This window comes from Indicator indicator, chromosome 7, assembly GCF_027791375.1.
Source record: "Indicator indicator isolate 239-I01 chromosome 7, UM_Iind_1.1, whole genome shotgun sequence".
Classification (NCBI taxonomy): Eukaryota; Metazoa; Chordata; class Aves; order Piciformes; family Indicatoridae; genus Indicator; species Indicator indicator.
In genome coordinates this window covers 39,581,124-39,604,943 of record NC_072016.1, presented here as the reverse complement: position 1 = coordinate 39,604,943, position 23,820 = coordinate 39,581,124, and the positions used below count along the sequence as shown (strand labels likewise).

The 23,820-nt window shown below is 51.3% G+C and overlaps 3 protein-coding genes across 5 annotated transcripts; 1 reads left to right on the top strand and 2 right to left on the bottom strand.

Annotated features, from left to right (window-relative positions):
* Positions 1-259: 259 nt before the first annotated feature.
* Positions 260-5,262, bottom strand: NPFFR1 (neuropeptide FF receptor 1). The gene is made up of 4 exons (XM_054382464.1): positions 5,229-5,262; positions 3,160-3,456; positions 1,405-1,504; positions 260-1,052 (listed from the first exon to the last, which is right to left on the bottom strand). The coding sequence occupies exons 1-4, from the start codon at positions 5,260-5,262 to the stop codon at positions 260-262; spliced, it is 1,224 nt and encodes a 407-aa protein (XP_054238439.1).
* Positions 5,263-7,971: 2,709 nt separating this feature from the next.
* LRRC20 (leucine rich repeat containing 20) lies at positions 7,972-19,883 on the bottom strand. Of its 3 annotated transcripts, XM_054382496.1 has the most exons (4): positions 19,719-19,883; positions 17,751-17,900; positions 15,012-15,179; positions 7,972-8,152 (listed from the first exon to the last, which is right to left on the bottom strand). In XM_054382496.1, exons 1-4 carry the CDS (start codon positions 19,798-19,800, stop codon positions 8,001-8,003), a joined length of 552 nt encoding a protein of 183 aa, XP_054238471.1. In that variant the 5' UTR covers positions 19,801-19,883; the 3' UTR covers positions 7,972-8,000. The 3 variants fall into 3 exon arrangements, with proteins under 3 accessions (XP_054238471.1, XP_054238473.1, XP_054238472.1); XM_054382498.1 differs by lacking the exon at positions 15,012-15,179 and having other exon boundaries at positions 19,719-19,800; XM_054382497.1 differs by lacking the exon at positions 17,751-17,900 and having other exon boundaries at positions 19,719-19,800.
* Positions 19,884-21,784: 1,901 nt separating this feature from the next.
* On the top strand, positions 21,785-22,958 carry EIF4EBP2 (eukaryotic translation initiation factor 4E binding protein 2). The gene is made up of 3 exons (XM_054382530.1): positions 21,785-21,923; positions 22,653-22,829; positions 22,927-22,958. The coding sequence occupies exons 1-3, from the start codon at positions 21,785-21,787 to the stop codon at positions 22,956-22,958; spliced, it is 348 nt and encodes a 115-aa protein (XP_054238505.1).
* Positions 22,959-23,820: the final 862 nt, after the last annotated feature.

Genomic DNA, 23,820 nt, shown 5'->3' with positions numbered 1-23,820 from the left:
AGGTGCCTCCATCCCCTCATCCATGAGAAAGCTGTTAAAGAGGACTGGCCCCAGCACTGAGCCCTGGGAGCTCCACTCATGCCTGGTCACCAACAGGCTTGAGCTCCCATTCATCACCACTCCAGGCTTGGCCGTTCAGCTGTTTTTTTAGCAGCAAAAAGTACTCCTGTCCAAGCCTTTATTTGAGAGCCTCATAGCCAATCCCCCCTTCCCCATCCCGCAATGCCATGCTGAGGTGGCCGCTAGCCATGGCAGCAGCTCAGCCGTCCCATGCATGGACACTGGTGGGGTGTGGGGCCAAGGGCCCCGACTCGGAAGCGGGCGGAGAGTCGCTGCCCTGGGCCCGGGCGAAGACACGGTTGCGGGTGGCAAAGAGGATGCTGCGGCCGTGGCTTCTGGGGGTGTAGGGCTGGTGGTGGTGGTGTGAGCAGAAAGGGGCCCTGAAGGCCTCCTGAAAGCCCCGCCTGAAGTTCTCGTTGAAGTAGCCGTAGATGATGGGGTTGGCGCTGCTGTTGAAGAAGGCCAACCAGTGGGCGAAGGGGAAGACGTAGACGGTGACCAGGTGGAGCTGGCGCTCGCTCAGCCGTCCGTAGTCCATCAGCAGCATCAGTGTCCAGAGGGGCAGCCAGGACAGGGTGAAGAAGAGGGCGACGATGATCAGCATGTTGATGACCTTGGCCTTCCTCCGGGAGACTTTCCTCCCCTCCTGCTCCTCCTGACCACAGGCAGGTGCTGCTGACTTGAAGAGCTTGAAGGCAATGCGGGTGTACATGATGACAATGAGGGCCAGGGGGGCCACGTAGATGTGGGAAAAAAGGACAGTGGTGTAGATCCTCCTCATCCCCGTCTCAGGCCAGGCCTCCCAGCAGGAGTAGAGGGGGTAGGAGTTGTTGTAGGTGTCCACCATGAAGTGGTGCTCCTCCCTGGTGACAGTCAGGGTGATGGCAGCAGGGCACATGATGAGCAGGGCCAGCACCCAGATGATAGTGATGGTCACCAGGGCTTTCTTCAATGTCAGCTTCTGCCGGAAGGGGTGGACAATGCATCGAAACCTGTGTGTGGGGAGGCAGAATCTGGCTTTAAGCACCTGGTGGAACATCCCTGGGGAAGGAGGATGGCCAGGACCTGGGGGTGGGGAGGGAGAGTAAGGTGGGTTGCTTTTTACGTATGACTTTTGATGGCAGAGATAGGTTGGGATCTCTCCAGCTTTGATGTTTTCAGCCCAGGGTGGGAAAGGACACCTTGCTGGGATGCCCTATGGACAGCTTAGTGATCCTCCTGGAGATATGGGTCATGCTCATGATGCCCCTGGATGATTTCCTCGTGATGGAACACCGCATGGGACACCTGAACATGCTGAGGGGGGGGTTGTCCCCACACCCACTCCTCCCCACACCAATGTACCTCTCCACGGCGATTGCCACCAGCGTGAAAACAGAGGCAGAGACGGACATGCCCTGCACCAAGCCGCTCATTTTGCACATGGCGTTGTCAAAGGGCCAGCCTGCAAGGAGACACCGTGGAGATTGGAGGTGTGCCTTTGGCTTGGCTGGGTCCAGCAGCAGCTTCCTCTAGATGTCCCCATCCACCCTGGTGTTGGATGGGTGGCTCCTAAGAGCAGCTGCAATTTTGGCTTATCACAGAATCACAGAAACATTCAGGTTGGAAAAGACCCTGGGGATCACCAAGTCCAACCCAGAACCCTGCTCTACAAGGTTCACCCCTAAATCGTAGCCCCAAGCACCACATCCAAACCACCTTGACACACATCCAGGGTTGGTGACTCCACCACCCCCCTGGGCAGCACATTCCAGTCCCTGACCACCCTTGCTGTGAAAATTTTTTTCCCAATGTGCAGTCTAAGCCTACCCAGTGGTAGCTTGAAGCCATTCCCTCTTGCTCTATCACTAATTACCTGTGAGAAGAGACCAGCAGCAGCCTCTCTACAACCTCCTTTCAAGTAGTTGTAGACAGCAATGAAGTCTCCCCTCAGCCTCCTCTTTTCCAAGCTAACCATCCCCAGCTCCTTCAGTTGCTCCTCATCAGATTTATTCTCCAGGCCCTTCCCCAGCTTCCTTGCCCTCCTCTGCACTGGTTCCAGCACCTCCACATCTCTCTTGTATTGAGGTGCCCAAAACTGGACACTACTCAAGGTGTAGCCTCACCAGAGCTGAGTACAGGGGACAATCCCCTCCCTACTCCTGCTGGACACAGCATTTCTGATCCAAGCCAGGATGCCTTTGGCTTTCTTGGCTACCTGGGCACTCTGCTGGCTCATATTCAGCTGCTTGTCCATTAGAACCCCCAGGTCCCTTTCTGCCAGGCAGCTTTGCAGCCACACTGCCCCAAGCCTGAAACGTTGCTTGGGGTTGTTGTGCCCCAAGTGCAGGACCTGGCATTGGGTCTTGTTGAAGCTCATCCCAGTAACATTGGCCATGGATCCAATGCAAAGGCTTACACAAAGATGGCCTTTAGCAGGGCAGATGGTTGGAGAAAAGCCCCAAAATGTGTAATGTTATACTTCTTAGAAGCTCAAGGAGGGTGGTGGTTGTAAGTTCTCCTACCCTTATGTAAGGCTTAAAAGGTCATCACAGGGACCAACCTTGGGCTCCACAGTCAGAAGGACTTTCACCTTGTTTCTTGACCCCACTGCTGAGGGGGCTGGGGAAATAAATAAATTGCACCCCATAACAAATAAATAAATACAGACTCTGCCCCACAGACTCAGCTACTCCCACACCCAAGCTCCTGCCAACCATGTCAACCCTTTTATCTTCTGGAAGGTCAACAGGCAGAGCTGAGCCAGCATGGGAGAAGATCAACAGAAGAAGAAGGTTTTTTTTCAGTGCTGTTTGGTGGAGAACGGAGAATAAATATGTGTGGAGAATAAATAAATATGGAAATGCAGCATCAAGGTCATACACATTTTGCCTAAAATGTCCAAAACCTCCATTAAAAAAGGATTTCTTCCCCACTTAATTATTATTTTTGAATGGATTGACACCTTCCATCAGATGTGGTTGAGAGGCCACCACCTGTCCTCAGTACAAGAATCACCCATGGGATGTCCTCATACATGGAGGAGGGCAGAAGGTAGGTGATGTTCCCCACCCCCTTCTCTCCCCTCCTTGCATCTTGCCCTTCTGCTGCCCTGCTCACCCGTGATGAGGTTGTCCACCAAGGTGGTGGGCATGCAGAAGATGCCCACCAGCAGGTCACTGATGGCCAGGTTGAGGATGAACATGTTGGTGACTGTCCGCATCTGGCGGTTCTTCACCACGATGAAGCACACCAGGAAGTTGCCCACCATGCACATGAGGAAGATGAAGGTGTAGGCCAAGATGAACACAGCAGCCACGGGGGAGGAATGCTGGTAGTAAGCTGAGAAGGTGTAGTTCTCCCTCAGGAGGTGCTTCTGGCTTGTGGTGGAGTTGGGCCAGCTGCTGTTGGAAGGACCTGGAGAAGGGAAGGCAGGAGAATGGAGCTGGAAGAGGATGAAGTGATTATTCCCTTTGCTTCTTAATGTCCTCAGAGGTGGCTTTTCATATGTGTGTCAGTGCCCAGCCTGGCTGGGATGTGACCTGCTGGCACCAGCTCAGTGCCCCAACAAGCTTCCTTCTCCTCCTTCAGTTAGGCAGCCCCAGGCACTGCAGCACATTGGCTTAATTATTATTTCATACCATTATTATTTTATGCCATTATTATTTAATACCATTATTATTTGATGCCATTATTATTTGATGCCATTATTATTTAGTACCATTATTATTTTATGCCATTATCATTTAATACCATTATTATTTGATACCATTATTATTTAATGCCATTATTATTTGATACCATTATTATTTAATACTATTATTATTTAATGCCATTATTACTTAGCACCATTATTATTTTATACCATTATTATTTCTGTCATGATTTCAAGGAGGAATCAAAGCAGCCCAGAAAGACATCCTGTCCTCACGGGATTTTTTTTTTTTTAAAGGGATGAAGCAAGGAAGACAAACCCACAATTTGACACCACAACGCTCCAGCTGTGTGGCAGCTGTGCCCAGGTCCCCCAGCATGGCCAGACTGGGAGCATATCATCTCATGGGTGCCTGCTGCTGCTTCTTCTTTGCTGTTTGACATCCCCTAAAATCTTCTTCTGCCCGGCAAAGCTGCAGGACCTGAGGGAGATGGGTTGGGGAAGAGGAGACCTTGCCTTCCTCCGAGGTCTAGAGCAATAATTAGATGCAATTATGATACCTGGGAGCTCCTGATGGAGAAGGGAGGTGGCATTTTGTCCCCAGAGGTTTAATGAGGGGTGGCAGGTCTGAGCAGCGCTCCGGATTCCCTCAGTTTTATGCCAGCAGGGACACAGGATGGCGCCTGCAGTGGCGATAGGACTTACTCTGGGCAAAGCCAAGCTGCAGTTTTAAGGCAAGAAAAGGCTTTTTTTTTTTTTTGGCTTTAAGGCTCAGTCTAACTGCCTATAGGTCATCCCTGCTTGGAGAAAGCACTGCAAAGCCACCTCATGGTGGGCGGCAGTGTCATCCCCCCCGGCCCTGTGCTGGTGCTCAGCGCAGCTGAGATGTTCTTCCCAGTCACCGGCACCACAAGCTGCCCCGAGGCTAGAGCCCTGTCCAGGGTGCAGGATTCGGCCAACACGTTCCCAGCAGGGCTTCGGAAAGGTGCTGGGGAGGCTTTGCAGCACCAGCACCGGAGAAGGAGTCTCTCGAAGAGGCAAGAAAGCTGGGAGCTGCTGGGGCACCATGCTCCAGACGGTTGGCATCAGGTCCGCTCGCACCAACCGGCTTCGTTAAGCAGAAGTGATAGCAAAGGCTGACAGGAGGTTGCCCAAACCCTGCATTATTAAACCCGAAACTTTGGTGGACTTTAGCTCTCTGGGCTGCAACGTCTTGCGGCATTAGCGGGAGGTGAGTGTCCTGAGGATGAAGCATTCCAGGCGGTTTCAAGAAGGAAAAGGAAAGAAGGCGCTGCCGAGCGCCCGGGTCGGTGCCGGGTGAATGAATGGATGGAGTGAGGCTTCATCTGCACATCTCAGCTGCCGTGACGAGAGGACAGTGGGGGACCAGAGAAGGGTGGCAAGGAGATGGGGGTCCACCTTGTCTGGCTGTGGGAAACCACCTCAGGGAGAGGCTGGGCTGGTGGCATAGGGGTGTGCAGCAGAATGCCTTTATTTGGGGGTGAAATGAAATAAATCAGGTCTTGGTACTCACCTTCGCCAGCCCGGGCTGGCTCCGGGGGCTGCATCGCTGGCATACTGATGGGGGGGGGAAGGCGTGCGGGGGGAGTTTGTCCCCGTTCCTTCCCCGGTGCCCCCTAGCCCGGGGCTGAGCCCCGGTGCCGGTATAGTGGTGCTGCCGCGCTGGTTGCAGCTGCTTGGCGGCTGCAGCGGTGAGGAGGAGGGGGATGACGGGGGGGGACATCCTCCCATCGCCATGGATACCGGGGTACCGAGGCAGCACGGGGGGTGGGGGGGAGGAACAAGCCCACGGGAGGCGAGGGGAGAGCCGGAGTGTGTGTGGTGCCTGGGGAGCGTAGGGCTCCGCATTCCCCTTGTCTCGCCTGAGGTCCCCGCGATGATGCTGGCCCTTGACAGCTGATGGCTGGTGTTCCCAGCAGTGCTCCTGCCCATCCCGGGGTGGGCAAACATGCTGGGAGCCACAGTACAAGTGGGGAGGACACACGTGTGTGTGTGTGTCCCAGGTGTTGGAGAAAAGCAGCATGGTCCTTAGGGGTGCTGGTCCTGGCCCAAAGCTGCTCTGATGCCAGCTCCTCCGTCCCTGCCAACATCAACACCCCCCTCTTACCACGTTTTTTTCCCAAAGTCGGGCTTGGGCAAGCCTAGAAGTCAAATATTTCCAGGATCAACGATTCCTGGCAGCCTCCAGCCAGCCCACACCGCTGGGAAGTGTTTGCCGCTCAAAAACACAAAGGAGCAAACACAAAGGAGAGGTTTAAACAAGGCATTTGGAGATAACGCCTGCGGTTTCTCCCAGGACTTGTTCTGCAGGCAGCCAGCTGCCAAGGGACACCCAGTAGTGGCCTCCCTGACACCAAGGAGACAGCATCCTTCTAGAGCCCCATCCTGAGCTCTACAGCTCTTCCTGGAAGAGAAAGCAGCAGGTCTTCAAGACCCACAGCACCCAGGAAGTGGCTGAATGCTTCTGGAGACACCCATGGGACGAGCAGTGTGTGGGGACCTGTTGGCACTGGGTCTCTTTTATTTCTACTTTGAAAAACCTTAGGGGAAACCACATTTCCTTGGGGAAAAAAACCCTGGAAAAATCCAGAGAAATACTGCTCAGGTCTGGGCAGAATCCAGCTGAAGGCATCAGTCTGAGCTGCATGGGGAGGTGCAAAGGGGTTTCTTGAAGGAGAAGACAACTGCTCACTCACAAATTTAATAAACACAAAAGAAAACCAGGAAAACATTTAATCAGGTGTGTGGCACTTGGCCATATCAGCAATTCCAAGGGGAACAGAGGGATGTCCCCTGCTGTCCCAGCCTTGCTGGACCAGGGCAGCAGATGCTTCCCATCACTTCCCAGGCAGGATGAATGCAGCCAAGCAACCAACTCCTAAACTTTTACCCAAACCTTGCACTGCAAGCATGCCAGCTCTACTTCCTGCCTATGAGATTCCCTGGCTTGGGAGCTGTTGGAACCATCCCATTGCAGAGGAATCCTGCTGCTTTATTTTTATTAGAGACAGGAAAAAAAAAAAAAAAAGAGGAGGGACTGGCTGCCTTACTGCAGGTTTAGGCTAAAACCAGCAGGGCAGCAGGGACTGAGCCAAGCCAAACCACTCTTACAGGTAGTTCTCCCTCAGCGCTATGGGTTAATTGCTGGAGTTGTTTCATACCAGTTCATGAAGTGTGGGAACTTTCTGGGCCAGCATCATGCACTGCTGGTAGCCAAGATGCACAAAAGGAGATGGAACTCTTAGAGCAAGATCATGCTTTGGTGCCTGCAGTCCGAATGGCAACCAAGTCTTTTTTTTCTTGGACTGCAGTAAATACAGTAAGGCTGTGGTGAGAATCATAGAATCATAGAATTGTTAGGGTTGGAAGGGACCTCAAGGATCAGTCAGTTCCAACCCCCCCTGCCATGGGCAGGGACACCTCACACTAGAGCAGGTTGCTCACAGCCACATCCAGCCTGGCTGCAAAAACCTCCAGGGATGAGGCTTCCACCACCTCCCTGGGCAACCTGTGCCAGTGTCTCACCACCCTCATGGGGAAGAATTTCTTCCTAACATGCAATCTGAATCTACCCACTTCTAGTTTTGTTCTGTTCCCCCCAGTCCTATCACTACCTGACATCCTAAATAATGCTAATATAATATAATATAATATAATATAATATAATATAATATAATATAATATAATATAATATATTTTGTATATGTATGTATAAACATATAAAATATATTTATATATAAATATATAAAAGATATCCGTATTTTTATATTATATTTATAATAATAATGTAATATATTTTGTATACTTATATATAAACATATAAATATATATTTATATATAAATATATATTTAAAATTTGTATTATTATATTATAGTATAGTATATTATAGTATATATTTATATATAATATAAAATATGTATTTTATATTATATATATTTTATTTTATATATAGTATATATAAATATATTTACTATAATATATACTATATACTATAATATACATATTAATATATATAAAATATATAATAGATATTATATATAAACACTACAATATATTACATATGTACTATAATATATAAAGCTAAATAATAAGAATAATACTTCAAGGAGCAAAAGTTGTTCATACTTTGGTGGTTCTCTCCACTGGTATGTTCCATGGCCTGGTAGCGTTGGGTTAATGGTTGGGCTTGCTGATCTTCAAGGTCTTTTGCAACCCAAATGATTCTAGAATTCTCTAATTCCAATTCTGTGTCAGCAGAGCTCACCCAGGAACCCCAAGACCCTGTCAGGCTTCAGGGAGGGGCTTCTCTGGGGACAGCAGCAGGTCGAAGGGGACAAGGGGTCGGACGAGCAGCCGCACCTCGGGGCTGACAGGGTTTGCCTGGAGGTTGAGGCTCCTCAAGGCTGTCATGCTGGCCAGCTTCTCCACTGGCACCTCTGCAAAAGAGAGCACAGAGGGGTGAGCAGACATCCCTGTACTAGGCACTGCTGAGATTGCACTTCAAATCCTGGGCTTGGTTTTGGGACCCTCACTACAAGAAGGATGCTGAGGTGCTGGAGTGTGTCCAGAGAAGGGCAACGAAGCTGGTGAAGGGTTGTGAGGAGCAGCTTGGGAACTGGGGTTGTTTAGTCTGGAGAAGAGGAGGCTGAGGGGAGGCTTTCTTACTCTCTGCAACTCCCTGGAAGGAGGTTGGAGTGAGATGGGGGTTGGTCTCTTCTCCCAGTAGGAAGTTGGAGTGAGCTGGGAGTTGGTCTCTTCTCCCTAGTATCAGGTGGAAGAATGAGGGGAGATGGCCTGAAATCACACCAGGGGGAGGTTTAGGTTGGAGATAAGGAAAAATGTCTTCCTTGAAAGAGTGGTCAGGCATTGGAACAGGCTGCCCAGGGAGGTGGTGGAGTCACCATCCCTGGAGGTGTTCAAGAAACATGTGCCCATGGCACTGTGGGACGTGGTTTAATGGCCATGGTGGTGTTGGGTTGACAGTTGGGCTCAATGGTGTTAAAGATCTTGTCCAACCTAAACGGTTCTATGACTCTATGGTTCTGTCATCCCTCCCTCCCTCCCTCCTTCTTTCCCTCGCAGCATTTGCTGCTGAGGAGTTCTGAGCACTGAAAGGGATTGAAAACCATGGCTTGATGGGTAGCCCAAGACAAGCCTTGCTCCTGCCCCTCACCATCATCATCAAATAAGATTACATAATAATGCAACTACTCAAGAAAGTGTCTTGGCAATCACAGGATCACAGGATGTCAGGGGTTGGAAGGGACCTGAATAGATCATCAAGTCCAAACCCCCTGCCAGAGCAGGACCATACAATCTAGCTCAGGTCACAGAGGAACACATCCAGACGGGCCTTGAAAGTCTCCAGAGAAGGAGATTCCACAAATGTGCAAACACCATGCTGGACACTGCTCTCCAGTTCTCCAAGTCCTACAAAACCCCTGCTGGAGTGTAAAGTGGGGTTTAAAGACCTAAACCCTTCTTTTCTTCCCAATGTTGCAACACCCAGGAGCCCTCCTCACCAGGGTGATGAGAGAGCACATGCCCTTTTGTATTGTAACAGTGTGAGAGCTGAAATCCCCCCCACCAACAATAACCAGGCTAGCTCAGTCTGGAAGCAAATGAAAGCTGTATTTGCAAGCAAATCTACAATCTATGATGCAATGCAATGAATATGTACAAATATACACAATTTACAACATTTACAAATATGTACAATCAACAGAAAAGCACAACCAAGCTCCCTTTGCTTCCCCTGAGGGGTCTTCCCCAAGGGTGCCTCTCTCCCCAACCAGAAGGACTCCCCCCAAGACCCCCCTGGCAGAAGGCAGAGAGTTAAGAAGCAGAGAGGCTGTTAGACTTAGCTTGCCCAGGTCAGTGTGTTATCTTCAGCCAGAAAAGAAGCAGCAGCAGCCAGACAGAAGCCCAGCAAGCTGTGCACTGCCCAAACTCCCCAACCTTGTTTTGAGTAATGGTTCTTAAACATTTCTCTCTCCCCAATGGAAGTGTTTAGAACAATCATTATTTTGCCTTCTTACACCCAATAGTTACTTACTGACATTCCTTCACTTTCTCTGCTTGAACTTTGTGAAGAAAAATTAAAAAGACAGTCTTTAAAACCATCACACCTTTGCTCTTGTTGGATAGGCTGCCAGATGGCTCTCAGCCAGCACTGGGCATGCCTCCTTTGTTGCAATTTCCATGAATTCAGATGTTTTCCTTCAGGAAGGGTTTCTAAAGGAAAGCATTTACATTTAAAGAAACAGTGCAGGACTCCTAGATGGTCCCAATGTGACACCACTGGGAGCAGAGGAAGGAGGCGAGAGGAAACGGCCTCAAGATGCACCAAGGGGAGGTTCAGGTTGGATATTGGAAGAAACTTCTTCACTACAAGGGTTCTCAAACCCTAGAAGAGGCTCCTTGGGGTGGTGGTTGAATCCCCAAAGCTGGAGATGTCTAAAAAACACAGAGATGTGGTGCTGAGGGACTTGGTTTAGCACCAGACTTGGTAGTTAGATAATGGTTGGACTTGATGTTCTTAAAAGTCTTTTCCAGCCAAGATGATTCTATGAGATTGATATGAAAACCCTAACCATTGGGATCATTAAAAGATGATGGATTTAGCCTTTTTTGTTGTTGTTGTTGTTGCAAATCACAATATTCTGGGCTCAAAAAACTCCCACCTGCCTGAGCTTCCCAAGAGCAGCTTCATTTTCCTTTGGCCACCAAAATGACAAGAAACCTTTTTCTATCCCCAGCTCTGCTTTCTTCTGCCAATACTTGGAGCAGACTCGTGGGGATGTAGTTACAGCTGGGCAGATGATGATGATGCGATTTTGAAACCTTGAAACTGACTCCATGGCTTTTTGCTTTCCCTTCCAGAAAGCTATTTTTAGTCATCACCATACTCCTGCAATAGATATTTTGGGGTTTTATTGAGATGTGGTGCTGAGGGATATGGTTTAGTGGTGAGTTGGCAGCGCTGGGTTGATGGTTGGACTCCATGATTTTCAAGGTCTCTTCCACCCAAAACAATCTGATGATTCTTAACAGCACAGCTCTCTCCATAAGGCTGAGCTTCAGGTGGGTTTATTTTTTTCATGCCGCTTTTTATGATGGATTTGTTCCCTGCCGCTACCCTGGATCATTTTACATTTTATTTCTCCCTCCCACACACCTCAATGCACAAAAATAACTTCTTTTTTTGGTAGATCTTCCTATGCAGTGATCCTCTAAGGCTATACAGAGTCATGGCTTACGCTTTTTAGGGAGTTCAGGAAAATGTTTTAGGGACTAAGCCTTGCCCAGGGTGGGAACAGTGCAGTTCTGCAGCTATTTCCAGGTGAGGAGCAGTGAGTCACTCTCAGCATGAAGAGGCAGGCAGTGCAGTCTCCACCTATATGGACATGCTATGGAAGTCACAAACTCCTCTAGAAGCAACCCAAAGGATCAAGCAGTCATGTTTGAGCCTGAATTATTCATACTGGCTTCACCAGTTCAGCAAAAAACAAAACCAAACAAAACAACCCCCCAAAAAAACAATTAAAAAGGGGTGGGGGAATCAAAGGAGGCTTTTTCATAATTAAAGCAGCAAAGAGCTATCTTCTCAAATCAGGATATGCTAATAAGTGAGTGGAAAGCCCAGCTGCTTCAGAGGAAACAGCTGCCAAAGCTTCAGGAGGCACCTGAGGAGCTGGATTTTCATATCTGCTGAGGTATCCGAGGAGCTGGAAGTAATGAACCCTAACAGCCCTGAGGGTCTGGAAGCCACATATGGCTGCAAATTGAAACAGGAAGGACCCTGCTCAGCTCAGCAGAGCCACTTGCCAGTCAGCTTTTAGCATTACTCAGATCCTTTGGTAGCCACCAGCTCCTGCCAGCCTCCTCCAAACCTACTGGTGGAAGCCCCCATGCTGGCTGCTCTGCAGCTGTTAACAAAGATCCATTTTCCCTGCCACTATCTCAAATTAAGGTTGCTCAGAGGGACAAAAATCAGCCACAACTGTCCCCAGCAGCGACCTTCTCAACCTTTCTTGTGGTCTCCAACATCCCCAATGCTGTTTCAACTCCTTCTGCATGAAACCATTAATCAAAGAGTAAGGGAAAGAGAAACTGAAGCTTCAGGCACCAATAAATCACCGTGGACTTGGGAGTTGAAAATTCTAATTTGATCTATCTCTAATTATCAGGGAAAGAGACACTAGCATGCAGACAATAACACTCCAGAGTTAAAAGCAACTTGAGATGAAAAGGGCATCTCCTGGCACTAAATGTTTCCCTTTCTCAGAGCCCACAGACTCCAGGCTGGCATTAATTAATCTCCTTTTACTCTTGTTTCCCTTTGGCTGGAAAACACCTACCTACCAGCTCCAGTTCAATGCTTTGTGCTAGGTGACTCAGTCCTCTTTCAGGAGGTGCTTTGAAAGCTGCTTTGCAGCCCTGCAATGGACTCCTTCAGCATCACTGATGGGGCAGAAGAGGGCAGGCAGAAGCAGGAATGGTACACAGCCAGAACACCATCAGAAACTAGACCATCTGCAACCTTCATGCTCCTTGAGAGAGCCCCCAGTTCATCCCCCAACCTATAACTTGTAGAGTATCCTTCTCTCATCTGCTGCTGTTTTACCTGGAGCAGGGTCCTCAACTCGTTACTGGGCTAAGTGGGGCAACCTGGGCCCCAAACTATAAAAGACAGCAAAAGGCAGCTCTGGTGTTACTGGGGTGGAGTTTTTCTTTGCTGGGTTGGTTGGTGGTATTGATGTTGAAGAACAGCATCTGGGGGAGGTTTCAGCTCCTTCTTGAGCTTCCAGGTATCTCAAGAGCTTCTTTCAGAACATGGTAGTTGTCTTCCCATGAGGTTTTGCTGCTCTTTGTGAGGCTCTGCTGCTAAATCAGGCTCCTTAGCCAGCTGTAGTGGGTGAGTTGTATGCATGAAGAGGCAGGAGGGAAAAGGAGATGCCATCTCTTACAGCCTGGTCTAAGGTCTCTTGGGGGGAAATAGGTAGGAAGGGTTCAAATCCTGCTTGGCTGTTAAGGGCAAGCTAAACTGATGCCAGTTGAATTCAAGCTGTTGGAGTCTCCTTAACTCTCATTCCTCTGTGGTGTGTGTATAAAAAAAAAAAAAAGCTCACTGATAAATCAAAATATATCACCCTGCAGACATCCTTATGGATATAAATGCAAGCTCCTGTGCAGGTGAGCTTGGGAGGTGTTTGGGAAGGGCTGTGATTGCTTGAACTTCTGATTCCTCAGCGAAATGGGTTGCAACACCTCTGGTTTTCCATTTTCTGGCCCCTCCCTTCCCTGAAAATGCCCAAAATAAGCTCATGTTGCATATTTCTGCAGCCAGGCAGTGTTGTGCTCGTTGCTACACTATGTCCCTAAAGCATTTGAGCTCAAAGTTGTTGATTTCTACCCTGTCAGTGTTTTTCCTGAGTCTGATAAGAGCATCTGAAGGGAACTGGGTGGGAGGTGACCAAGCCTAGCAGCTGTGTTTTCCAGCCACCCCTTTCCCCCCAGGACTAATCCAGCTGGGTACAACCCTTGGTCCAGCCTTTGCTCTCTGCATTGGAGCAGGGAAATAAATAAATCAATAGCAGGTTTCTTGCATGAAGCAAGAGGGAAATATACTGTTGGGAGACCAGGCCTGACTGAAGTTGTTCAATTAAGCTCAAAAAGTGATGGAGAGATCTAAGCTCTGTCTGGGCAGTGGGAGAGGAAAAAAAAAAAAGGGATGAGGAAAACCCATATCTCTGTGCTCTGCTCTCCTGGAAGCAGTATTCAATCTCCCTTGTGTGCACAGGCAGAGACAAGGAACAGCTGATGCTGGTAATAAAACTTGTGCTGCAGGGAGCAGCTTTCCCACCAGCAGCTGAAGCCATCCCAGATAAAAAGACAAATTGGAGGGGACCTGATAGTTGCTTCCCTGGGGATCTGTGTGGGCTGTGGGATGCTCCAGCCTGGCCTCTTGCTTCTAAACAAGTTCCCCTTTATCTGCATGCAACAGCTGTCCTTTTTTTGCCCAGCTTTTGGGGTCTCCAAAGGCTTCAGTTTTGTGCATCAAAGATTTTTCCTCCCACTGTTGGGTTGAGAGATGAGCAGCTTCTACCACTCCTTTAATGTCTTTTTATTTTATTTTCTTTTAGGGGATTTTTATAGTGTTATGGCTCTTATTTGCTCTGGGAAATGTTCAGGTGGGCAGCAGACATCCTTGGGGCTGACTTCTGCAGTCAGGTCTGGGTTTTTTTATTATTAAATCTAGTGATTTTGAGTCACAGCTGGAGCTGCCTTTGAGAGCCAGATGCCAGCACAGTGAATAGAAGGCAGCTTGAATGGGGCTTGATTTCCCCTAGTCTGCAGCAGTTTAGCTCCAGGAGGCAGCTCAGGAATTAGCACAAACAAGTGACTTAACAAGGCTCTGGCTGTTTAGCATCTTGTGCCCTTCCTCAAGTCCAATTCACCCTCTTTTTCTGGCTCATGAAGGCATCCCTCAGCCTGGGGATGGTGGACCATGCACATCCTTCTCTACTGAGGGGCATGGATCAGCATCACCTCTGGGATGTGCTGTCCCATGGAGAAAGATCTTGGAGTCCTGGTGGACAGCAAGTTCTGCATGGGGCAGCAATGTGCCCTTGTGGCCAAGAGAGCCAATGGGATCCTGGGGTGCAGCAAGAAAAGTGTGGCCAGCAGGGCTAGGGAGGTTCTTCTCCCCCTCTGCTCTGCCCTGGTGAGACCACACCTGCAATACTGTGTCCAGTTTGGGGTTCCCCAGTACAAGAGAGACAGAGACCTGCTGGAGAGAGTCCAAGGGAGAGCCTTAGGGGACTTGAGCATCTCCCCTGTGAAGAGAGACTGAGAGCCCTGGGGCTGTTTAGTCGGGAGAAGAGAAGTCTGAGAGGGGATCTGATCAATGTCTATCAATAGCTGAGGGGTGGGGGTCAAGTGGAGGGGGCCAGGATCTTTTGGGTGGTGCACAGTGATAAGACAAGGAACAATGGATACAAACTGGAACATAGAAGGCTTCACCTCAACATGAGGAGAAACTTCTTTACCGTGAGGGTGATGGAGGACTGGAACAAGCTGCCCAGAGGCATTGTAGAGTCTTCTCCTCCTGAGACTTTCCAAACCTACCTGGATGCATTCCTGTGCTTACTGCCCTAAGTGATCCTTCTCTGGCAGGGGGGATTGGACTGGATGATCTCTGGAGTTTCCCTCCAGCCCCTAACATTCTGTGATTCTGTGCTGTGTGGATGGTGATGCTCAGCTTCACCTCCAGAGGGGAAAGATCCTTCTCACCTGTGATCTCATTCTCTTCCAGGTCAATGGTCTGCAGGGTGGTGACAGCAGCCAGGGGCTCAGGGAAACGCCGGAATCTGTTGCGGGAGAGGTTGATGGCCTGGAGGTGCAGCAGGGAGGTGACCTCCTCGGGCAGGCGGTGCAGGTAGTTGCCTGACAAATTGAGCTCTGATTGGGCAAATAATTAATAAACCCTCATTAATAACGACTTAATTGTGCACTGTATATAAAAGCAAAGCATAGCTTCGTTTACAGGCTGTGTAAATCAGCTGCCAGGTCCAGCAGTGGGATTCCAGCTCCCAAAATAGGATTAATTTCCTCCCCTCCCCGCCCCCGCTCATCTCCATTGGACTTTTGTCTGCTGTGGATGTGGCTTTTTAGAGCAAGAGGTTTCCTGCCTTCCTTGGGGCTTTCCCAATGAAACCTGGGCAGCATTTTGCAGGTAGGGGCTGTAGAAAGAAGCAATATTCTGTAGTGAAATTGGCACAGTGGACATTTGTTGTGGCTTAAGGTTGGTTTTCTTCCTTCAGGTGCCTGAAGGCCTTCTGAGGAATAACCAGAGTGGTGGAAGAAATGTACTTCTGTGTGAAAAATACCTCTGTGATGCCTTTTTTTTTTTTTTTTCCTGGAGGAGATGTATTTCTATATGAAAAATACCTCTCTGATGAGGTATGAGCTCCTGTGGGGCCAGGAGCTGCATTCCTTCACAAATGGCTGTTAGCCCTGGGAAACAGGAACCCAAATCCTGCTGTCCCAGTGTCCTTTTCCAGTGACACAGGGCTTTCTGCTCTATAAATACTCATGCAAGCTGCCTGTCCCTGCTAATACCTGGTATTTATAGGTCCTGCCTCATTCAGGCTGGTGCAAGGCTCTCCCCAGCCCTGGGGCACCTCTTCCTCTTCACCAGCCCTGCTGAGGCTCAGTGTGTTCATCACCAGAGTGATTTTTCTCACTGCTGCAACAAAGCCCTTGCTGGGAAAAGAGACCTTTTAGCCCTCAGAGCTTCTTTTGCTCCACATGTTTCTTCTCTGCAGCCTAAGAGAGTTTTAGGGATGATGTTCCAGCTTCAGCACAGGAAGCCTCCCCAGGCACCCTTCCAGGGAAGAATCACAGAATCATTTAGGTTGGAAAAGACCTTTCAGTTCCTGGAGTCCAACCATGATCTCTCTGCCAAGGCTGGTGCTAAACCATATCCCTCAGCACCACATCTCTGAGGCTTTTAAACACCTTCAGGTTTGGTGATTCAACCACCTCCCTGGGCAGCTTCTTCCAGTGTTTGAGAACCCTTTCAGTGAGGAAATTTCTTCTAAAATCTAACCTAAACCTCCCCTGGTGCTGCTTGAGGCTGATTCTTCTTGTCCTGTTGCTTGTTTTTTTGGGGAGAAGAGACTGACACCAACCTGGCTCCAGCCCCCTGTCAGGGAGTTCTAGGAAGCCAGAAGGTCTCCCATTAGTCTCCTTTTCTCCAGACTGAACGAGCCCAAAGTCCCTCAGCTGTTCCTCACAGGACTTGTGCTCCATCCCCTTCAACCAGCTTTGTTTGCTCTTCTCTGGACATGCTCCAGGACCTCAATGTCCTTCTTGGAGTGAGGGGCACAAAACTGAAGCCAGGATTTGAGGTGTGGCTTCACCACTGTCCTATTCAGGGGGATGACCACTTCCTTGGTCCTGCTGGCCACACTATGTCTAATGAAAGCCAGGATGCTGTTGGCTCTTCAGCCACTGCTGAGCAAGCCACTCTTGTCTTCACTAGAAGCTTTTTATCACCCAGAAGGAAATTGTGAAGGGCAGATCTGAAAAAACAGAGTCACAGTGTGGTGGTGGTGGTTCTGCAGCCTGTCATGTGAGCTTTTAAAAGCTGCCAGAGCCTCAGCTTGCTGCTGCAAGCAGACAAAGCCCTGATGCAGTCCCCCAGCATTCAAATCTATGGTACTAGACTCCTGCATGACCATGTTTTGGCAGCTTTTGACCATAGAACCTTAGAATCATTTTGACTGGAGGAAACCTTTAAGATCATCCAGCCCAACCATTAACCCAGAACTGCCAGGTCACCCCTAAACCATGGTCCTCAGTACCACATCTACACAGGAATGGGGATTCCACTACTGCCCTGGCCAGCCTGTTCCAAGGACAACCCTTTTGGGGAAGAAACATTTCCTAATATCCCATCTAAACCTCCCCTTGGTCCAGCTTGAAGCTGTTTTCTCTTGTCTTGTTACTTGCTGGTCTCCACAGGGATGTCTCCCCATGGCACCAGCCCTGCACTAATGACTGCCCCCATCTCCTGAATCCAGTGGGAAGTGAGTAGCTCTCACTGATGGCTCCTATGATGGGGAGCTAATTAGCCAGCAATGATCCAGTGTGCCTTCTGCAGCCTCAAGTGCTCCTGAAAGCCATCCTGCCTCTCCAGTCCTCTTTCATCCCCAGCTCCATCCTTGGAGAGAGGTGGAGAATGATGAGTGATCCTGCACTGCTGAAAGGTGGTGTGGGGCATGGGTTTGGGAGGGTGGGGGAGTGCAAAACAAGTGTCCTATTTTGGGAAGGGTGAAGAAAAATGGATTTGTAGGAGTCTGAACTTAGTGCTTGGAATGAGGCATGAGCACAGAGGAGCAAAAACGGTGATGAGGTGATAAAGAGGCTGCTGGGTGCTGTGTCCCCTCTGCAGCAACCTGGAGGGTCCTTGCTGTCTCCTGAGGGGTTGAGAAGTGGTGGTTGCGAAGCTGTGGGGCTGCCCCTTACCTCTCAGCTGGCTGAAGGTGGTGATGAATCTGCTAGTGATGGACTTCAGCTCGTTGTTTGCCAGGGAGATGCGGTGGATCCCCTCGGTGACGGTCCTCATGGCTTTGTAGATGCCCACAGGGAAGGTCATCAGCTTGCAGTTGGCCAGGTCTGCTCCCCAAGAGACCAAAGCACCTTAGAATGTCCCCAGACTGGGATGGAGCAATGCTTTCCATCTTGGTGTCCACCCCTTAATGATAGATTTGAGGTCTGGGTGCTGCTACCCATGGATGCCATACTGTCCCCTGCCATAACCCTCTCCATTGCACAGATCTTTGGAGTTATCTCTCCATGCAGTTTGTCCCAGCAGGGCTGAGGCTGCTCTGCCTTCAACCCTAAACCACACAGCATCTACCTCTGCATTCCAGTGTCCTCCTACAAACCCTCATCCAGTCTGTCCATGCCAAACAGCTTCCATAATGCCCCCTTCTCCACGTCCCTAATGCCCTGGGGAATGTTGAGCAGCACAGGGATGTTCCTCCACCACTGATGGATGAAGTAGGATTTTTCCCTGGGTGTTCTCCTCCTGGATTTCTCATGGTGATGACTGCTTGCCCCATGGGAAGAGATAGGGAAGGGGATGGAAACCCTGTATCCCAGTCCTGGGATTTCTTTGCTGCCTGCCCCGTTCCCAAAGCTGTGCTGGGGGCTGCACAAGTTCAGTCCTCTCCTGCTTCTTGTCTCATAGAATGGTGAGGGTTGGAAAGGACCTCTGAGGATTATCCAGCCCCAACACCCTGCTAAAGCAGGGTCACCTACAGCAACTTGCCCAGGATCACAACGGCCAGCTGCGTTTGGAATCTCTCCAGAGGAGGAGATGCCACAACCTCTCAGGGCAGCCTGTTCCAGGGCTCCAGCACCTTCACAGCAAAGACTTTTCTCCTCCTGTTCAGGTGGAACCTTCTGGGTTCCAGTTTGTGCCCACTGCTCCTTGTCCTGTTGCTGGGCACCACTGCAAAGAGCCTGTCCCCATCCTCTTGCCTCCTACTCTTTAGCTATTGATCAGATCCCCTCTCAGGCTGCTCTTCTCCAGGCTCAACAGTCCCAGGGCTCTCAGCCTTTCCTCTTCACAGAGATGCTCTGGGCCTCTCAGCATCTTTGCAGCCTCTGCTGGACTTTCTCCAGTAGTTCCCTGTCTCTCTTGGACTGGGAGCCCAGAACTGGACGCTGTACTCCAGATGAGGCCTCACTAGGGCAGAGGAGAGTGAGAGGAGATCCTTCCTTGACCTGCATCCCAGGATCCCATTGGCCTTCTTGTCTACAAGGGCACATTGCTGGCTCACGATGAACTTCTTGTCCACCAGCTCTCCCAGGTCCTTCTCTGTGGAGCTGCTTTCCAGCAGGTCCCCCCTCACCTGTACTGGTGCATGGGGCTATTCCTTCCCAGGTGCAGGACCCTAGACGTATCCTTGTTGAATACCATGAGGTTCCCCTCCACCCGACTCTCCAGCCTGTCCAGGTGCCACTCAGGAGGACACTTAGCAGCTGAGTACTGCAGCTCTGCCTCAGCCTAGACTGGTTCATACCCAAGGGCAGGGAATCCAGCACGGATGGCCATGAGCCACTTTCATCTGTTGTTGAGGACCCATGTGTGGATCTTGGGTGTTAGGCTAGAAACAAGGAAGCTGCAAGAAACCCAGAGATCTGCCAGGGCAACATGAGGTGAAATCTTTCTCCTATGGCCACTTGCAAGGAAGGACTTTCTCCTACGGGATGGTTGCTGGGAGCTCCCTCAAACTCTGGCGTGGCTGAGACTCCTTTGAGGAGCTGAGAGCCCTCCCCAGGGGTGCAGGAGCCTTGGGTGCAGTACCCGGAGGTGACCAGGAGGCAGAGAGGTGACCAAGAGCGCTGAAACCCAGAGCCCTGCTCCCGGCCACCTGACCCTCGTCCAGGCCCCCAGCGGGAGCCGAGCCGGAGCGCTGAGCTTACCCAGGGAGTCTGTTTTGTTCTCCACTGTCTCGTTCACCTTCCTGGCCACCCGGGCCACTGCCTCACCCATCCTCTTCTGCATGCGGGGAGCCGTTCCCAGAGGGGACACGCTCGGGCCAGGGGGATCCACGGCTGCAAGGAGAAACCAGCGGCGGCTCCGGCCCCGCTGCAGAGGGAGGCTAAAAATACCCAGCAGCATTCCCCAGGGAGGGAGGGAGGGAGGCTGTGCCAGGGCTGCCCCTGCCCTCGGGGGTGAGATTTCTTGGGAGACCTTATTGCTGTCTGCTACTACGTGAAGGGAAGTTGTAGCCAGGTGGGGGTTGGTCTCTTCTGCCAGGCAGCCAGCAACAGAACAAGAGGACACAGTCTCAAGCTGTGCAGGGAGAAGTTTAAGCTTGATCTTAGCAAGAAGTTCTTCCCAGAAAGAGAGATTGCCCATGGGAATGGGCTGCCCAGGGAGGGGGTGGGGTTGGCATCCCTGGAGGTGTTTAAGACCAGCCTGGACGAGGCACTTAGTGCCATGGTCTGGTTGATTAGTTAGGATTGGCTGGTGGGTTGCACTTGATGATCTTGGAGGTCTCTTCCAATCTGGTTGATTTTGTGATTTCCAACTTGTCAGGGTGATGTATTCATTTGGGATATGGGAATGCATCCCTTTCCCTTATTAGGGTTTTGAATTCACTTTCCTGGTCATCTGGGCATGGTGGTGTAGCCCTCAGGGCATGGAATTACCAAATTTCCAGGTTGATATGTTTGAAATATGAGCATACAGCCCCTTTTCTGATTTGGGATATGAGGTTATGTGCCCTTTTCCAGTGAAGTGGCATAGCCCTCAGGGCACAGGACTCCCAGCTTTTCCAGAGTAGTACTTTGGCATATGGGATGTGTTCCCTTTCCCAGTGATCTTGAGGATGGTGGAGCCCTTGAGGTGCAGGATTCCCAACTTTTTCTGTTGGTACATTTGGTGTATGGGGGTACATCCCTTTCCTGGTCATCTGGGGCTGGCTTGGCTCTCAGGAGAGAGGATTCCCAGCTTTCCAGGTTGGTATGTTTTGGATATGGGGATGCATCCCCTTTCCTGGTATGAGTTATGTGGATACATCCCCTTGGTGATACAGGGCTGGCCAGGCCCTCAGTGCACAGGAATCCCAACCTTTTGAGTTGGTACATTTGGGATAAGGGCATGCACCCCCTTTCTTCCTATGGAATATAGGGATATATCCTCTTTCCTGGTGAAGGATATGAGAATACATTCCCTTTTCTGGTGTTCTTGGGCTGGTGTGGTGCTCAGGGCACAGGATTCCCAACTTTCCAGGATGGTATGTTTGGAATATGGAGGTGATAGAACCATAGAATCATGCAGGATTCTACATCCCCTTTCCTGGTATGGGATATGGGGATACATCCTATTTGCAGTGATTATCTTTCCCCAGTGATCTGGGGCTTGTGTGGCCCTCAGAGTATGAGCTTCCCAACTTTCCAGGATGGTATATTTGGAATATAGAGACACATCCCCTTTCCTGATAACCTGAGGCTGGTATGGCCCTCATCGCACAGGATTCCCAGCTTTCTGGGTTGCTACTTTAGCATGAAGAGATACATCTAGCCGTTGGGATTCATGATTCCCGACGTTTTGGGGGTTGGTACATTTGGGATATGGGGATTCATCCCCATTCCTTTCCTGCACACTCAGCCAAAACATTTTGGTGGAGGGGCCGTTTAACACAACACCCTTTCTGCACTGCCTCTGTGTGTGTGTGTCCCGTGTCCTTCTCCCTCCTCCTCCAAAATGATTCCTCTCACTCCGTGTCTCCCCGCTTCCCAAAACAGCTTTTCCCACTGCGGGACTCGAACCCGGGTTCCCTGGGTGAAAGCCAGGAAGCCTCACCTCTAGACCACGTGGGAGGGAGCGGGCACCACTTGCCTCGCCCGCCCCCTTCTGGCGGCGGCCGGGTGGCGGCAGGAGGCGGGGGGTGGCCGGTGGGAGGTGGCGGAACCACGGCGAAGACGGGACGGGGGCGGTGCCTCCTCCGCGCCGCCTCCGCGGGGGACAATAGCGTGGGGCCATGTCGTCCGCCGGCGGCCGCCAACCCAGCCAGAGCCGAGCCATCCCCACCCGCACCGTGACCCTCAGCGACGCGGCGCAGCTACCCCCGGATTACTGCACCACCCCCGGCGGCACCCTATTCTCCACCACACCGGGAGGTAAGAGCCCGGGGGCCGGAATCGAGGCCTTGGCGGGGCGGTGGCCGCGGGGCCGCGCTGGGGGAAACTCTCCTGCTGCCCGCACGAGTCGTTAAACTCTGCCTATCGCGGGGATATCGCGCTTATCGCGCCGCTATCGCGACCGTATCGTGTCTGTATATGATGTCTAGGAAGCGCCTCCTTGTTCGCTGTCCTCAGAGCGAACGCTTGGGGAAGGGTTTAGGGTTTTTTTTCTGGGGTATAACGGGGGGTGCAGCGTGTCCCGGGGAGGGCAGGAGATAGCTCTCGTGACACTGGCGTGGCTCGATGCCCCTGGAGATATTGGTGGCAAAGGGCAGGGGAACTCTGCCCCATTCTGCTTTGACGCCCCTGGGGTGGGAGTATCGCTGACCCGTGGCCGGGGGAGCAGGGACATGGGGAACACTTTAGGGTGGCACCTCTGGGTGCGTCCCCATCCCTGCCATGAGTTTTGCCCAGCCTGTGGGCAGCTGGTAGCCAGGTGTCCCAGGGGGTGTTTATCCAGCGCCGAATTATCGCCCGTTGTGCCCAGATAAGAGCAGGCAGCGTGGCGGCCGCGGCTCATACGACTCCCCACCCCACCCCACCCACCGCTTATCCTTGGGGCTGCAGCATGGCCAGCAGTCCTTGGCCGGGGTGACTGGGAGGCTCCCTTGGGAAAACACACGCTGCCGGGCTGCGTCCTCCTCTCCCCCTGTGCCCTTCTTCCAGGCACCCGGATCATCTACGACCGCAAGTTCCTGCTGGACCGTCGGAACTCGCCCATGGCTCAGACCCCGCCCTGTCACCTCCCCGATATTCCCGGCGTCACCAGCCCCGGCTCCGCCGGCGAGGAGCCCAAAGCAGACACCAATAGCTTTAACCACCAGGAGGGGAAGCCATCCATGGGTAAGAGGACCTCTGCCAGGGTGGGGTTGTGAGGAGGAAATTAGGGTGGGAGTTGACCCTCTCCTCCTAACACTTCTCTCCTTCCCTTCTTGCCCAGGGGATGATGCTCAGTTCGAGATGGACATCTGAGTGGGAACCACGGAGTGGCAGCGGCGACCCCCCAGACCTGTGCACCCCCCCTTCGGCTTAGCAGGAGCCGTCCCAGCGAGGTGGAGGTGGCAGCAGTCCCCACCAGTGCCTCCCTCCCCACCTGCATCACCCCCACCTTTTTCTGGGGAGTCTGGCTCTGGCTTTGCTCCCTCTAACGGGTGTCTGCTCCCAGCATGTGCCAGCCGGAGGAGCCCTTCCAGATCCAGCCCTGTTCCTCTTGCTCCACCCACCAGCAGCCCGATCTCCACCAGGCTTCTTAAAACATCCCTTTGCCTCCTCTGCTGCCTCACGCTCCTCTCAGCCCCCCCAAAACCACCCTCCTGTTCCCCCCAAACCTCCTGTAACCGGCAGCTTGGCGATCCAGAGCTGCAAACCCCTGTTTGCCCCTTCTCCTGGAAAATCCAGGCAGCCTCTTGGGAGGAGGTGGGGGGAAGAAGGTGTCACTCCTAAACCCAAGTGCCCGTTTGCACCCTGGGGAGGTTTTTTTCAGCTCCCTCAGGACCCACTGGCATTTGGTGGAGGACAGTTTGGCAACCCCTGCCCTTGGGTGCTCCGGGGCTCTGTGTCGGTCCCTAGCAGGGTTAGGCAGCGGCGCCTGTGTCTCTCCTACCTGGATTTATTCTGTTGTGGCCTTTCAACCAGGGGCTGCGTCCCTGACCAACCAGCCAGGACTCAGAGCCATATGTTACAAAAGAACAAAAGCCCTTGTTTTTTTTTTTTTTTTTTTTTTGGTACTAAAAAGGGGCACTTTACCCACAATGCTTCTCTTTCTGGGCTGGGGACAAGCACCTCTGGGAAAGTGCTTTGTTTTTTAAACCTTTTCCCACCCCTCTGCCTTTTA